The sequence below is a fragment of the Pinus tabuliformis genome, chromosome 2_2, assembly GCF_031772625.1.
Source record: "Pinus tabuliformis cultivar Carrire ecotype Pingquan chromosome 2_2, CPIR1, whole genome shotgun sequence".
NCBI classification, from domain to species: Eukaryota; Viridiplantae; Streptophyta; class Pinopsida; order Pinales; family Pinaceae; genus Pinus; species Pinus tabuliformis.
In genome coordinates, this window is record NC_142300.1 from 76,817,562 (window position 1) to 76,832,517 (window position 14,956).

Sequence of the window (14,956 nt, forward strand, 5' to 3'; positions counted from 1 at the left end):
TGGTAAGTCAAAAGAAGCTTCATAGGAAATTCTGGGAATGGGTTTGTCATAGATAGAATAGTAAATGGGCACCATGAAACCATTACAAATTTGGTACAAATGATCCTTGTAATAGGACTTCCACAATTTCTGATGGTATAAATGAATGGGTGTTGGATCTTGGGTGGTCCATCTCCAACCGAGGACAGGAAACTCAGAATTAAAACACAGGGTATCCATAATGTAAGCGGTATAATAAAATGGCGGGATTTTCCTTTCGGTGACTTTAGTTTTGTGTCTAAATTCACGAACAGCTACGACCAACTTATCAGAAAGAATAGTGGCCCAATCCATAATTGTACTATTGATAGCCGCTTCCATTAAGGGAACCATGTCAATATTGATATTAACAGAGTCATGTAATCCCCACAATCTACACATCATAATCCCCGCATAGCAATAGGGAGAAGCCAAAGAAACGTTGGAGTACTTACCCGAACTTTCATGCTTGTGCTTGGCTGGGTTCTGCCTCCAATCTCGGAGGGGTTCGGATGGTGATTCATTTTCTTTTGCGAATTTCTCCACGAAGGCTCTGTTGTAGACTAGCTCCGGTTCAGGCAGATGATACATTCGCCTTAGGTCATCAGGCTTGAATGACCCAAAAATCCTTCCGTCCCTTGTATGGAAAGTTCTATCAGTGATAGGGATTTCTTCAATTGCCCAGCGCACCACATCTGTGTAAGGGAGCACCTGCTCTCTGGCTGCTATTCTGTGTAAAAAGGAGTCGGCCAAGTCTTTGAGCGTTGCATCAGACTTCCTTAGTACATCAACACTAGCCGTTCTCACTGTCACTTGTGGTTGCTCGGCCTCCAACAGATTATATGTGCCCTGCCATGTGGTCCTAGCAAGACCAGCGCACGTAGTGTCAGAGATTAAGCCTTTCTTCGAAATTGGAGCAGCTTGACCTGCAACAGATGTTGTAGTAGAACCAAAACTCCTCTTATTCTTCTTCCCCATCATGTTCAGGATTTCTTCAACAAACGAACTCTACACAAGTGCAAGAGAAATCGTAACACGAGGAATAATGAAGACAAAGCATAATTGGAAAGGTATATATCACTTGAAGCATGGCGCTATTAATTTTCGAAAAGTGGCTACGGATCCAATCACTGGTAAGAGATCGCATATGCATTAATGGTGATTTTAAGGCCTGCTACCCATTAAATGACCTTTACGCTGTTATTCAGTTGAATGACCTCCCAACGCGTGCAACAGATATGCTATGCCTTAGACGCAAGTATTCGTTAATCGAAGGGGCAAAGTTATTAAATATGCATGGATTACCTTATCCCTGCATTTAACGGTTTTTTGAAATCTGCGCCTTATCAACCGGATTTAAATATAACTTTTAAGCTTAAAGCAATCGTTTTTTGAAAATGCCGACTACCGATGAACAATGTCGCATCGCATGGGGGGAGAGTGTTACATTATCGTTTGAAAGTAGCCCTGGCGAACGCCGATTGCGATATTGCATCGGACTAGCATATGAACACATTACCAGATACAATTTAAGTGATTTGCCGAACTCCAATAGCGAATTCGCATCGCATCGGGGAAAGAGCTGGGCGCCTTATAAAAATGCATGGGATACCGCCGACGGCCGATAGCGATATCGCATCAGGTCGGGGTTTATAACTTAAAGCGTTTTCTCATAAGAGGCAGTGCCGATAGCCGATCGCCGATATAGCATCGCATCGGGGTATGAGATATGTGCTCTTTTTGTGTATGCAATGAAAACGCCGACTGCCGATAGCGATATCGCATCGGCAAAGGCCAAAGTGCCGTTTAGGTGCGTCTCTCTTGTCATTGCGATATGCGATCTTGCGATCGCTTTATCGCAATAACAAAAGATTGTTTTATTTTGGAAACATTGTTATTCGAAAAAGGCTTCAATTTACATACTCATTTGATTATCATACCTTTTTCGAACTAATTCATTAATACCAATTAATTTTTTAAAAGGGACCCATTTCATATGTTGATTATTTGTAAATACAGATGATATGAAATGGGGGGTTGTTGTAGGGCACAACAGGATCATACTGTGGGGAAGGACAACCAAGACCTCCTAAGTTATGAATCTCTTCCTTCGCTTACTGCATCTTGAATCAAAAACTTTTTAGTTTATTTAAACCTAGAACTTATTTGTAATATGCATTTCCATTAACCTTTGAGCCTTGTCTTCCGAAATTGACTTTGCCTGAAATCCATATACTTTGGATGTGCTTCCAAGTCTACAAACCCTGATTGACAAGTAAAACACCTGCATTAGTTTACTTAGTAAATTGTTCTGACATTTTTGGTGCCGTTTCCGAGGAAGCATATTCAGATTTAGTCAAAAAAGGAAGCTTTAAACAAAACACAAAAGCATAAACATTTTTCATTATAGTTATTTACATTTAAACAGAAATTAGAAAGGTAGATCCCAAAACAAAACCCCCAACCAACTAACAAAAACTCATTAACTACAAAATCCATTTGAAAAACAAAGATCTACAAAACATGATGTTAAATAAGTCATTTAGAGAAGGAGGGTGTGCCACCACAAGGATCTTCTTAAATCCTTGTCCACAATTTAGAATGGTCACTAGGGATGAATCTTCATTTCAAAAGATAGAAAAGGAACAAAGCATCCATGAAGATGATCCACAAGAAGAGAACCTAGAAGCTTCTTCTAGTTATCTTTGTAAGGATATTAATGAGTTATGGATCACATGCAATGAAGTTCAAACAATAGATCTAGAAATTCAAGAATATCTAGCATATGATCCCTTGTGCATTCAAGATTTTGAATACATTCCACAAGAAGAAATTTGTGATATGACAATTAAGGAGAGTCAAACAAGCAAAGATCATTTCAAAAATTGGTTTCAACTAGTCATTAGTCCACAATACGACTTCATTTTTCAACATTCTTTAACATCAAATCTTTATGATCAACTAATTTTTCAAGTCCAAGTACTCATTAAGGTATATTTTTCAAACCTAGATGTGAGTCTACTTATGATCTTATTAGGCAAATGGATGCATTGGAAATTCTCTTATACTTGAGAGAGTGACTTATTTTTATACAATAGAGTAGAATAAATAAATAAAAGGTAGAATGAGTTACAATAAGACTTTTTGTTCAAACTCTCATGAATAATTATTCAAATCATTGTTCAATCCTCATTTGGAAGGATTTTTATAGCAAAATGCAATAAGAACAATCTTATTTTGGGTAACCATATAGGATAATTTTCAAAGAATTTTTAAAAAAAGCTATCTCTTGAAATATAGTTTTTAAATCCATTTTGAAATTTTCAATTTAGATCACAAATCAAAATGATATGATCAAAATAAATACCAGGTCTCAAGTCAAATTTTAAGGACGGAGTTAGTAAAACCTTGATTTGAGGAGTCTAATGGAAAAATTTTAACATGAAGTTTATAGGGAATATATCCCTTGGAATATAGTTTAAAAACCAATATTAATCACCTCAATTCGATATCATATGAAAAACTTATGCTCAAAATACTAACTGCTTGTCGAAAAATCTGCATGGTGACAATTCTAGGTCTTGCTTGTTCATTGGAATATTTAACATACCAAATCATATTATTTTCAAAACCTGTTTATATGGGAGATAGATATTCTTTTTTTTCTTATCAAGTAAGAGTAGGAACTTCTATTACACTTAGTCAAATATACATAATTTACAGGGAGCCACACCTGCTCTGCAAGAGTGCAGCAGTCAGCCGGGCAGGCCAAACCAAGCCAATCTCCCAAAATTAAGAGAACCTAAACCGAAAAACCGGGGAGAATTGCCAAACAAAGTACAAGGAGCATAGTAAACCTTGGAGGCCAAGTCCATAAGCCGCCATGGAACCACAAGAGGTCCCTCCAGAAGTCAAACTGAAAACTAACAAACTGACAAACTGACAATCTGACAAACGGACAAACAAACCCAAAGGAAGTTAAAGAATAACACTCTAAATATTTTTCGGTCCGACCAATGTGCACACCCAATCGCCACCATTGATCCACTAATTAAGATCCAACGGTCATCATGGATATCGGAAGGATGAGAAACACGAGAGTTAACCACCCGATGAGGGCGATTTTCTCTCTCCTTGTTCCCCAACATGTCGCTCAAAGAGTGGAATCGGAACCAAACACAGAAAAATCGGAAACCATTCAAACCCCAACCAATATACCGCTTGTGGTATTGGACCGGTTGACTCGAGTAAAAACCCACCTGACCTTTAACCACGTGCTGTCCCTTAATTCCTACCAGTGGGCAGTACTTGAGCCAATCCCGTTCACCTGGATTCTCTGTCAACTGACGAGGGCTACCCTGCCCTATGGAATAGTCTGAATCAAACCAAATTACGAGGGCTACCCCACCCTGTGGAACAGTTTGAATCAAACCATTCTTCATGCAATCAAAGGGAAACCTAACCTTGGAAAATCACCAAACCATAGTGGGTTTCACTGTGTGGAGTTCTCCAACCTTCCGCTCATCTTCAGGGTTCCTCTGATCCTCCTTGTTTGTCCATAGTTCCATATCCTGGGTAGCGTTACATAGACAATCCTCCCACAATTTACCTAGGGGAAGTGAATCCCAAGAATACCTGGAATCCCTGTCCCTATTTGTGACTCCTTCATTTGCCAACCGATCCGCTAACATATTAGCCTTCCTTTTCACATGAGCAAATATGACAGTTTTGAGGGTTCGCAGGTGAGAATAGATGCGATAGAAAACCTGCAAGAGCTTCCAGTGCTTCGACACTTTATCTAGAGAGGTGCCATTATTGATCTTCTTAGCCACTCTAATAATTAATTCTGAATCCGCTTCAATTATAACATTGTGTGAACTTGAAATCACTAGGATTTCCAAGCATTACTCTAATGCCATGAGCTCAGCCATGTTGTTTGTAGCCTTCCCCAAGTGGCCATGGAAGATCATCTGTATTTGTCCCTGATCATCTCTTATGGCACCCCCAAAGCTTGCTAATCCTGGGTTGCCCTTAGCTGCTCCATCAATATTGATTTTTAAGAAACCATAAGGAGGAGGCTTCTAGATGGTAGCACACATGTTTAGAGGGTTCACTGTCTTCATTATTCCCAAAGGATTAATAGACTGAAGCCCCAAGTGAAGTAAAATTCTCTCCTCATGGGGCAGGGGAGGATCATTAGGAAGGGTCCTCAGTAAGCTTCTAATTGTGTCTTTAAGTTGCCTTAGAATTTGCTCAATTATGTGTTGGGGCCTGTGATTTTTGTTTTTGAATATTCGACTGTTGCATTCTTTCTATACATTCCGGATGACAACACCTGGAATGAGAATCCAGGCTTTATTAACTATCTCATTTCCTAAGAAGTTCTCCCTCCAATTCTTTAAAGTGTTGGATATGCTGAGACTGTCCTGATCAGTTTGTCTAAATATAATGGCCACCCAGTCCCACACCTTTGAAGTGAAAGGACAAAGGTTGAGAAGGTGTTCAATCATCTCCTCATGCGCCACAAAGGTAACACTTGGAAGGACCAATGAAGCCTTTCTTGAAGATATTCTCCCAAGTTAAGATCTTCCTTTGATGCACTAGCCAGATGAAAAGCTTTATTTTCATCCAATGTGGACTTTGCCAAAGTTTCTTCTAGATCTAATTAGGATTCATAAAGTTAAATCCCGTGACTTCCCATTTGGCCTCTTTGAGGTTAAAGTTGCCTTAGTGTTCTTTCCCCATATTAATTCATCTATTGAGGAAGAGACAAGAATCCTTCTATGCTCGAGCTCCTGGGTGAGGACTTCTGCCTTAGTTTTTAGCTGGTTTTCATCACTATAACCTAGATCCTTCTACTCCCTCCATTTTCCATTGTTCCTTCCCTAATCCCAGAAGTCTTTTACCAGAACCATGCCTTTGCTGTCCGTGTCATTTTTGAGATCTGCGAATTCATCCCTATACAGGTTGGGTTCCTGTTGCCAGTTATCCTCCCAAAATCGAGCAAGATCCCCTGCCCAAATTTCCCAAAAACAATGGTGTTGAAAAATGTTTTTATTATCCCAGGCAAGGTTCCAAATATGGGAGCCCCTGATTTGCCCTAACATTCTAATATGATCCTTTTCCTGCTAGTGCTTCGCATATTTTTGTTTCCAAATCTTAGCCCAGGGGGCATTCGTTTCCTTAATCCATCTCCACCAAAGCTTGGCTCCCGAGACTTTGCTGAGGGTCTCAGGATCATGAAGCCCCAAACCACCATGGCTCTTGGGCTTACAAAGCTTGTCCCAGGCTACTAAAGCCCACTTCTTTTTCTCTTCCCCTCTGCCCCACAGAAAGTCCCTTTGAATGCTTCTTATTAGCTGCTTAATACCTTGAGGAGCAGGAAGAGCTGAAAACATAAAAATGGGAATGGCCTGCAGGACCGCCTATGTGAGCACAAGGCATCCTACCAGATTTAGTGATCTGCATGTCCATTTTTTGATCTTGTCCTAAAGTTTATTTAAAATGGGTTCCCACACTTTATTTCTTAGCAGTTTGTCAGTAAGAGGAATGTCAAGATATTTGGAAGGTAGTTGTTCTCTTTGAAATCCAAGAATTCTAGTAATATTTCTCTAAATAGCAATATTAGTATTAAATAAAAAAACTTTGGACTTGTTAAGGCTTACCTCAGTGCCTGCTACCATGGAAAAGTCATGTAAGATATTTTTAATTTCTCTGGCCTCCCTGACGGTAGGTATGCTCTGCAACATAGTATCATCTACAAGTTGTTGATGAGTGTTTGCCTCTCCATCTGTGGTAAGTTTGATACCTTGAATTCTTCCTTCAGCATTTGCCATCTTAATCTCTCTACCAAGCCCTTCCATCATGAGGACAAAGAGGAATGGTGAAAGCGGATCTCCTTGTCTGAGCCCTCTGGAGGGAGTGAAGGTCCTTGGAGGAGCTCCATTAAGCAGTATGGAAAAACTGGTTGAGGTAACTAATGCCATGACCCATCTTATCCAGTTTTGATCAAAACCATAGGATTTTAGAATTGCTCTTATGTAAGCCCAGCTCAATTTGTCATAGGCTTTTATGAGGTCCAACTAAATGATCATGCCAGCTTGTTTGTTGCTTTTGAGAGAGTGTACCACCTCATGAGCTTGGATGATATTGTTGAGGATTTGTCTTCTCTCCACATAACCTGTTTGTTCCTCTGAAATGAGAGAGGGTAGAAGTGGTTTCAGTCGATTGGCTATTACTTTGGAGATAATTTTATACACCACATTACATAAGACTATGGGCTAAAAACCATCTGGAGTCATGGCCTTTTCCTGCTTTCGGATCAAAGCTATGAAGTATGCATTCAGAGCCTTTAGTACCTTTTTGGATCTTCTTGAGTCTTCCACCACCTTGAGGATGTTTGACAGTTTCCCAACAGGCCTTGAAGAAGTATACATTGAATCCATCTAGGCTTGGTGCTTTTCCACTCTGCATTTCATTAATCACTTCACTGACCTCCTCTTCCAAAAATGGCCTGTTGAGATTGTGGTTGTCCTCTCTGGTAACCAACTGAGGGATATATTGAGTAAAATTTTCAATGAACCTAGATCTATCCTCCAGAGGCTCCTTTGCAATGTTGCAGAAGTGCTGAACAAGGACCAATTCCATATCACTGTGAGAAACTAGCTCAATGCCTTGAGAATCCTTGACCTTGTGATTCTATTGTGTGCCCTATGAGCTATGGTGGTTTTGTGGAAGAATTTTGTGTTTCTTTCTCCCTCTTTAATCCATCGTATTCTTGATTTCTACCTCCAGAAAATTTCTTCTTGTAAGCATCAATTCTCCCATTCTTCTTGCAGAGAGTCAGTTAATTTTTGCTTCTCTTCGGTGAAGCCATCTGTGATGATGATCTGATTGATCTCTTGGAGCTTTAGTTCATTTTCTCTTTTTTCTTTGAAGATATCTCCAAATTTATTTTTGTTCCAAACTTTAAGATGGGATTTTATATGTTTAAGTTTTTGCTGGAGCATATACATTTTTGAACCCTGAATATTCAACTCCTCTCTCCACCATGTCTAAACGTTATTAGTGAAATTAGGATGTGAGAGCGAGGCATTTTCAAACCTGAAAGGTCTATTTCTCGAAGTGCCCATAAAGGTGGCTTCCAGTTGTACAGGCCAATGATCTGATCCTCCAAAGGGCAGAATGGAGGTTGTCATGGTAGGTCCTGAGAGAAAGAGGTCTTCTCAAATCATGAATCTATCAAGTTTGGAAGCGACTTGATGGGCCCCTCCCATTTTGTTGTTCCAAGTGAAAGTTCCATTTATTGTTTCAGTATCCACCAGCCTCATGTTCCTAATGAAGTTCTGGAAGGCCATGGAGTCTCTGCCTAGCTGTCTAGTGCCTCCTTTTTTTCTGAAAGAGATCTTATCATATTGAAATCTCCTGCAATGATCCAGGGGAGAGTGGGATATCTCTCTCTAAGTTCCTCCAGGGAAGTGAGAAGCTTGAGCTTATCTGCTAGCTTTTGAGGTCCATAAATATTCGTAATCATGTATATCTCCTTGTCCCCTATAGGTTGACATATCAGGGAAAGGTAGTTCCTGGATGCTTTAGCATCCAGAATTCCCAATTTTTGTGGGTCCCACAAAGTGAGAACCCCCCCACCGAATGATCTGCCTTGACCTCTAAATACTCATAATTGAATAACCACTTATTATGAATATCTCTTATATTTTCCATCGAACATTTAGTCTCCTGAATAAAAACCATGTCTGGTTTTTCTTCTTTCATTATGTTACTAAGATTTCTTTGTTTCCTTCTATTACCTATTCCTCTAATGTTCCAAGTTGTGAACTTCATTAAGAAAGATTAGTAAAGGAATAACTGGTAAGATCTTTCATCTTACCTGAGTTGATCAACAATTTTCGACATTCGCTCAGCAGTTCATTCTGCCTCTTTCTTTGTTATAGATCTAACCCGGAAATATATGATAATGAAAATAAACCCAGAAACAATAAGAGAGAAATAGATAGAAATGCTTCTTTATTGATATCAAACCCTTAAGGTAGGGCAACACCATACATTCACTCCTTAAGGAAGGAGAACACTCCACAAGCCATATGCTTGTTCATACAATATTCCTTGACTATCTTCCTTCACTCGGAGTCTCTAGCCTCTATATAGGCCTCATACACATAATACCATGGGTCATTACCATGGTTCCCTCATACCATCAACTAATACCATGGGCCCATTACATTATTATTAACTACTTGTGGTCCCTTACATGATATAGGTTAACCACCTTATTTATTACTATGGCCCATCCCATTATTACATTATTACCTTGGGTACCTCCCTTTGTACCCCATATTACCCCCCCTAGGTATATAACATTCCACCCCCCTTAGCATGTTTCGTCCCCGAAACATGGGAAGAACATAAATAATAAGATCTACTCAAAAGAGTAGTCCACTGATACCATGCACGTGCATCTAGCCATCCAAGAAAAAGGTGAACCCTCGATCTCGCTGGTGCCTCACTTGCTTGAGATGGAAGTTGGCTGTGGCAGATCTTCTGTGTTGATGTGTAGTAGGTGGATCTTCTCTCCTCACTATCCGTCATACGAGGATTGTTGTCCTTGTGACTACTTGGTTTCCATCTTGATGGTTGTCTTGCGGGGTGATGTGGGTGATGATATGTTGAAGTTTTAACCCACGATGTCTTTTTCTTTAATTCACCCTGTTGTGGTGTCTTCTTTTCCAATATGACTTCAACCACTGAACCCTCATCAGATGTGTCGGCACCTGTTACCTTTTCGGCTTCAGCCTCTGTTTGTGTTTGATTGTCAACCATCAACTGCTCATCATCTGTTATGTCAGTCCCTAGAACATCTTCCGCGTCAACCTCCGTGGACTCTACCTGTTTCTTGATGGAAATATCCTGTAATGTAATTTTCTTCTTTTTATACCAGAGCTTCAGGAATTTCTTCTGCACATTAATATTGATAGTACCCATAGATTCCATCCAAGGATATCCCAAAACAACATCCATATTATCCATCTCTGAAGTATTAAAATCACCATGCAACAAATAATTATCCATAGAAGCCTTCAAATCCTTATACACTTGAACATCCTCATCCTCCACCTGTGTGTTTTTAATGTTTTTTGCAGGAACTTGCAATTTTTTTGCCAAATTAACATGGATGAAATTATGCTTGCAACTAGGATTTATAGAAACAATGATCTTCTCGTTCTGAATCAATCCATGAACCTGCAATAAGGATATACCAGTAGGAAATAGCCCCACATGTTTCTCTTTATCTTGTTCTCTGGCATGAGACCATCTGTCTAAAAGTAATTTTTTAAATTCTCCATCGGGCAGGTTGGAACACTTCTTTTGGTTAAGTAATCCCACCATGTGGCTGCCTCATCTTCAAAATTAAGCACTACAAAAGTTCTCCAATGATGTGTCCATAATAACTTGTGTGTTTTTATGTATTCTTCAATTGTAGGACCATTATCTTTTCCTGTAAAACATAGAACCGCCATGAAGAGGGTTCTGAAAAAATTCACTTACTTGGCGAAAATTTGAAATTGTCACAGTTTAGTCAATATTGCTTAGAATCCCTATTATGACCTGTTTTCAGAAATGGAACAATCATTCTGCATCTACCCATGTGATAAAAATCTTGATCCCGACACTGAAATTTCAGATTTGCGCTGCAACTCTCCCGTCGTCACCAAAATTTCTACAAAAAGAGTTGATTTTAAATCAGCGATATCTCTCTCATCCGGACTCCGATTCGACTGATTTTTTTTTGAAATTAGGTATTTTTTCGCAAAGATCCTAGATCTACAATTAGATTTTTCAGATCTAGCACCAAGACGTCTAGATCTGCGCTGCAAACTTGCTGCCCTGAAAATTTGTCTGCAACCCCACTGATTTTAAAATCAGCGATATCTCCTTCATTCGGGCTCCGATTCAAACGATTTTTTTTTTGATATTGGCTATTTTTCATAAATAATCCAGATGTACAATTATATTTAGTAGATCTTGCACCAAAATGTACAGATTTGATCTGCAAACTCGCCGCCCCTGAAATCCTGCAAAAATATAAAAAAAGATTTCTCCACTTTTGTGCCCAAGAAAGTGCTCTGATACCACTTGTTATAGATCTAACCCAGAAATATATGATGATGGAAATAAACCCAGAAACAATAAGAGAGAAATAGATAGAAATGCTTCTTTATTGATATCAAACCCTTAAGGTAGGGCAACACCATACATTCACTCCTTAAGGAAGGAGAACACTCCACAAGCCATATGCTTGTTCATACAATATTCCTTCACTATATTCCTTGACTTGGAGTCTCTAGCCTCTATATATACCTCATACATACAATACCATGGGTCATTACCATGGTTCCCTCATACCATCAACTAATACCATGGGCCCCTTACATTATTATTAACTACTTGTGGTCCCTTACATGATATGGGTTAACCACCTTATTTATTACTATGGCCCATCCCATTATTACATTATTACCTTGGGTACCTCCCTTTGTACCCCATATTAACCCCCCTAGGTATCTAACATTCTTCCTCTTTTCCTACCTGAGTTCTTTGGAGATTGTGCCTGAGGATTCTCCATCATCTTGACCCCACTTGGCTCCTGGCTTTCATGATTTCCTTTGACTCCCGATCCCTTTGCTTGTGACCTCCAGAGAAAGATTTGTTGTACACTATCATGGTCCTCTATTGGCAGGGATTCCACCCCTAGTTTTTTACCTTGTTCTAGAAATTTCTCTAGATCTAGATTTTCCTTGTCCAGAATCTCCTGTAATTCATGGTCCTCTGTTCCTACTTCACTTCGAGTCATATCCTGGTCCCTACTAATCTCCATCAGGTTTGGTAGATCATCCTTTTGTTGATTTTCTACTGTGATTTCCTCCATGTCAGCTACCTTATCCTGTTCTTTTGTTACATTCCCCATGTCCTGGACTGTCTCCTTGTTCCCCTCTTCTTCCTCCAAGATCTTGAAGCTGTTTTATCTTGTGTGTTTGTTTTCATTTGCCTTCTTGTGTGGATGATTTCCTCCTTTTCCTTTACTCCCAACTTTGGTGAAACCCTCATGGTCTCTCTCAACAGTGGTTTTCTGATTATCTTCCCTGTTGATTGTAGGGCAGTCTCTATATAGATGCCCATGTTCATGGCATTTGCAACATCTGAATGGTATGTGCCCATAGTCCACTATTTGCACCCATTCTTCATCATATATTTCTAAAATGATCGCTTCTGGCAAGGCTCCGGATAGATCCATTTCCACGCATATTCAGGCAAAGGAGGTATATCTCCCTTTCAGAGTTGCCTCTGATATTTTTAGAAAATGTCCCAGCTTGTTGCCTATGGTTTTCAAAGATTCTAGCAACCAATAATCTAGAGGAAGGGAATATAGTCTGATCCAAACCGGTACTGAAGTGAATGTTTCACATTTCAGGACAAAGTTCATCATCCATGGCTGCATGTAGAGTCCTGTTGCAGCATAGAAATAGGGTCCCCCTTCAAACACTCTGTCTTTGTCTTCTAGGCTTGCGAACACTACTGTGAAAAAACCCTTAGATCCCAGATGTAAATGTATTTCCCCCTTTGGCTTCCAATGGCTCCTTATCCAAACATGTAAAGCCCTTTCTGTTGGCCATAGCCCCATGAACTTGCATATAATTGCATGCTTCGTCATATGTGTTTCTGGGAAAACTATTGTCTTTTTGATTGACTAGCCCTCTAGGTTTGGCAGCTACCCTAGAAACAACAGTTTAAAGCAATTCGCAATTTCTTCTCTGTATAATAGATAAGAGAGAGACAAAGGAACCAACCTGGATCTTCCGCTTAACTCCTTGCTTGATCTCTCTCCCCTTTGACAGAGCTTGCAACTCCTCTTCGTACTTATCCCGCTTGGAGAGTACCTATAGAAACGCAGTAACAAAGAATTGTCAAAGCATCTTGATCTACTATATCATAAACATTACAGAATCAGAAATATAATGAACATACAATGGCATTCATAAATAATAACATTCACAATTGCATAGTTATATGGAAGAAAACTCGAAGAGCTTTATTAAATATAAGGGAGAATTACAACCCAGTTTTCTAATCCAGCATCATCCTACTAGCATCAAAGCCCTCTTCACCTCATGAAATAGTAAGATCACCCCAAAAATACAATGTTCTTTTCTCAAATACAAACTATCTTTTTTTCCACTGGAAAAATCAGTAATTTTCATTAGGATTAGAAAATTACATATAGTAGATGCCATTGGCATTGCTGTGATGTTCATACAAAATTCACCTCACAGGGTGTTGTATCAGAGCAGATTACAAAATTGAGCTAGGTACATGCATATGTCTGGCTGTTCTAGCCTATTCGAGTTCACAAAGGATCCATTTACATACAAAATAATAACCATAGTTATGTACAGTTCCATCATGTCAAAATATACTATCCATTACTGTCAGCTATCGGGACTGTTGTCCCTCTGTTCTCTCTGGTCTATGTATGGCCTGTGGTAGAACCTGCGTTCTTCAGTTCCTTTCTGCTCCACAATTAGCCATTCGCCTCTGGGAAGTATCGAGGCCTCTTTGGATAATTTGTCAGCCTCGCTGTTATGTTCTCTGTAAATGTGTAAACAAGAGAAATGATTAAATGCTGCTTTGAGTGTGAGAGCATCATGTAATATATTGCTGAGTGTGTGTGCATGACATGTAGTGACATTATTGATCCAGTTAACGACCATCATTGAATCCCCAAAAATGTTGAGATTTGAATGCTGATGTGTTAAAGCAAAATGTAATAGATTCCGGATGGCAGAAAGCTCAGCAAAATTATTAGATCCTCTGCCGAATCCCATTTTAACAAGGTATCTGTGATGTTCATTTATGTGCAGCACGAATCCACCTCCACATCCCGTTTGGTTTGCTGCCCCGTCGAAGAAGGCCCACGGGGTCGATTTGTCAATATTGGGCATGGCCTGTATCGACCTGGTTCGAGGTGGAGGAGGGTCTGGTAATTCTTGGTACGCGGCGATGATGGTAGCTTCTATCCGGGTCCAAGATACTGTTTGATCCTCGAAAATAACACGGTTCCGCGCAAGCCAGGTATACCATGTTGCCACGAGGGGGAGATTTAAAAGTTTGGAGCCCGGGTGACTGTGAGTCCATGCAGTCCAAGCACCCGATAGTTCGTCCCCATTCCAATTCCCTGCTATGCCCAATTGAGTGCATATGTTGGTCCATAGGGTGTGAACAGCAGGACAGTGTAGAAAAATGTGATCTGAGGTCTCTGATGCAGCCTTGCAAAATGTACACCAGGAAGGACCATAGATGGATCTGCGGGTAAGATGTTCGCCCGTGGGGACGATACCTTTGAGGGCACACCAGAAAAATAGTCTGGAGCGAGGTGGAGCCTTTAGCTTCCAAATGATATGCCACCACGAAGGTATTGGATCAGGTATTCTGTGAGAGATGAGTGCTCTGTATCCAAACTTTGGAGCGTATATACCATGATCCGCCATACACCAAATGAGTTCATCAGGACCTTGTTTGATGCGAATATGGGATTCTGATAATGCAGTAATATAGTCATTCCATTCCTGATGCCATTGCGAGGGGAGATCGAGTTGCTCAAATACAAACTATCAGCACTTGCAATTCACAAAATTCCAGCCTCTAGATCTCTTAGATGAGGGATCCATTTATAGATGTGTGCAATGGTGTGAGTCATCTCTGTGTTTTTGATTAGTGTCATTCCACTTGTTGCAACTGGTTCCACTTGGAGATTTCTTGGATCTCTTACTCATCCCTGGGTAAATTCAGAGAGGCAAGTGTCATAGGAGAAGTTTCTAGAAGATTCCGTGAGCCTCCACTTAGCAAACTGTCTTGGACATTTGTC

General features: G+C 40.0%; 1 protein-coding gene across 1 annotated transcript; it reads right to left on the reverse strand.

Annotated features, from left to right (window-relative positions):
• Nucleotides 1-13,520: 13,520 nt before the first annotated feature.
• On the reverse strand, nucleotides 13,521-14,579 carry LOC149191522 (uncharacterized). The gene has a single exon (XM_089406670.1). The coding sequence runs from the start codon at nucleotides 14,577-14,579 to the stop codon at nucleotides 13,521-13,523; it is 1,059 nt and encodes a 352-aa protein (XP_089262796.1).
• Nucleotides 14,580-14,956: the final 377 nt, after the last annotated feature.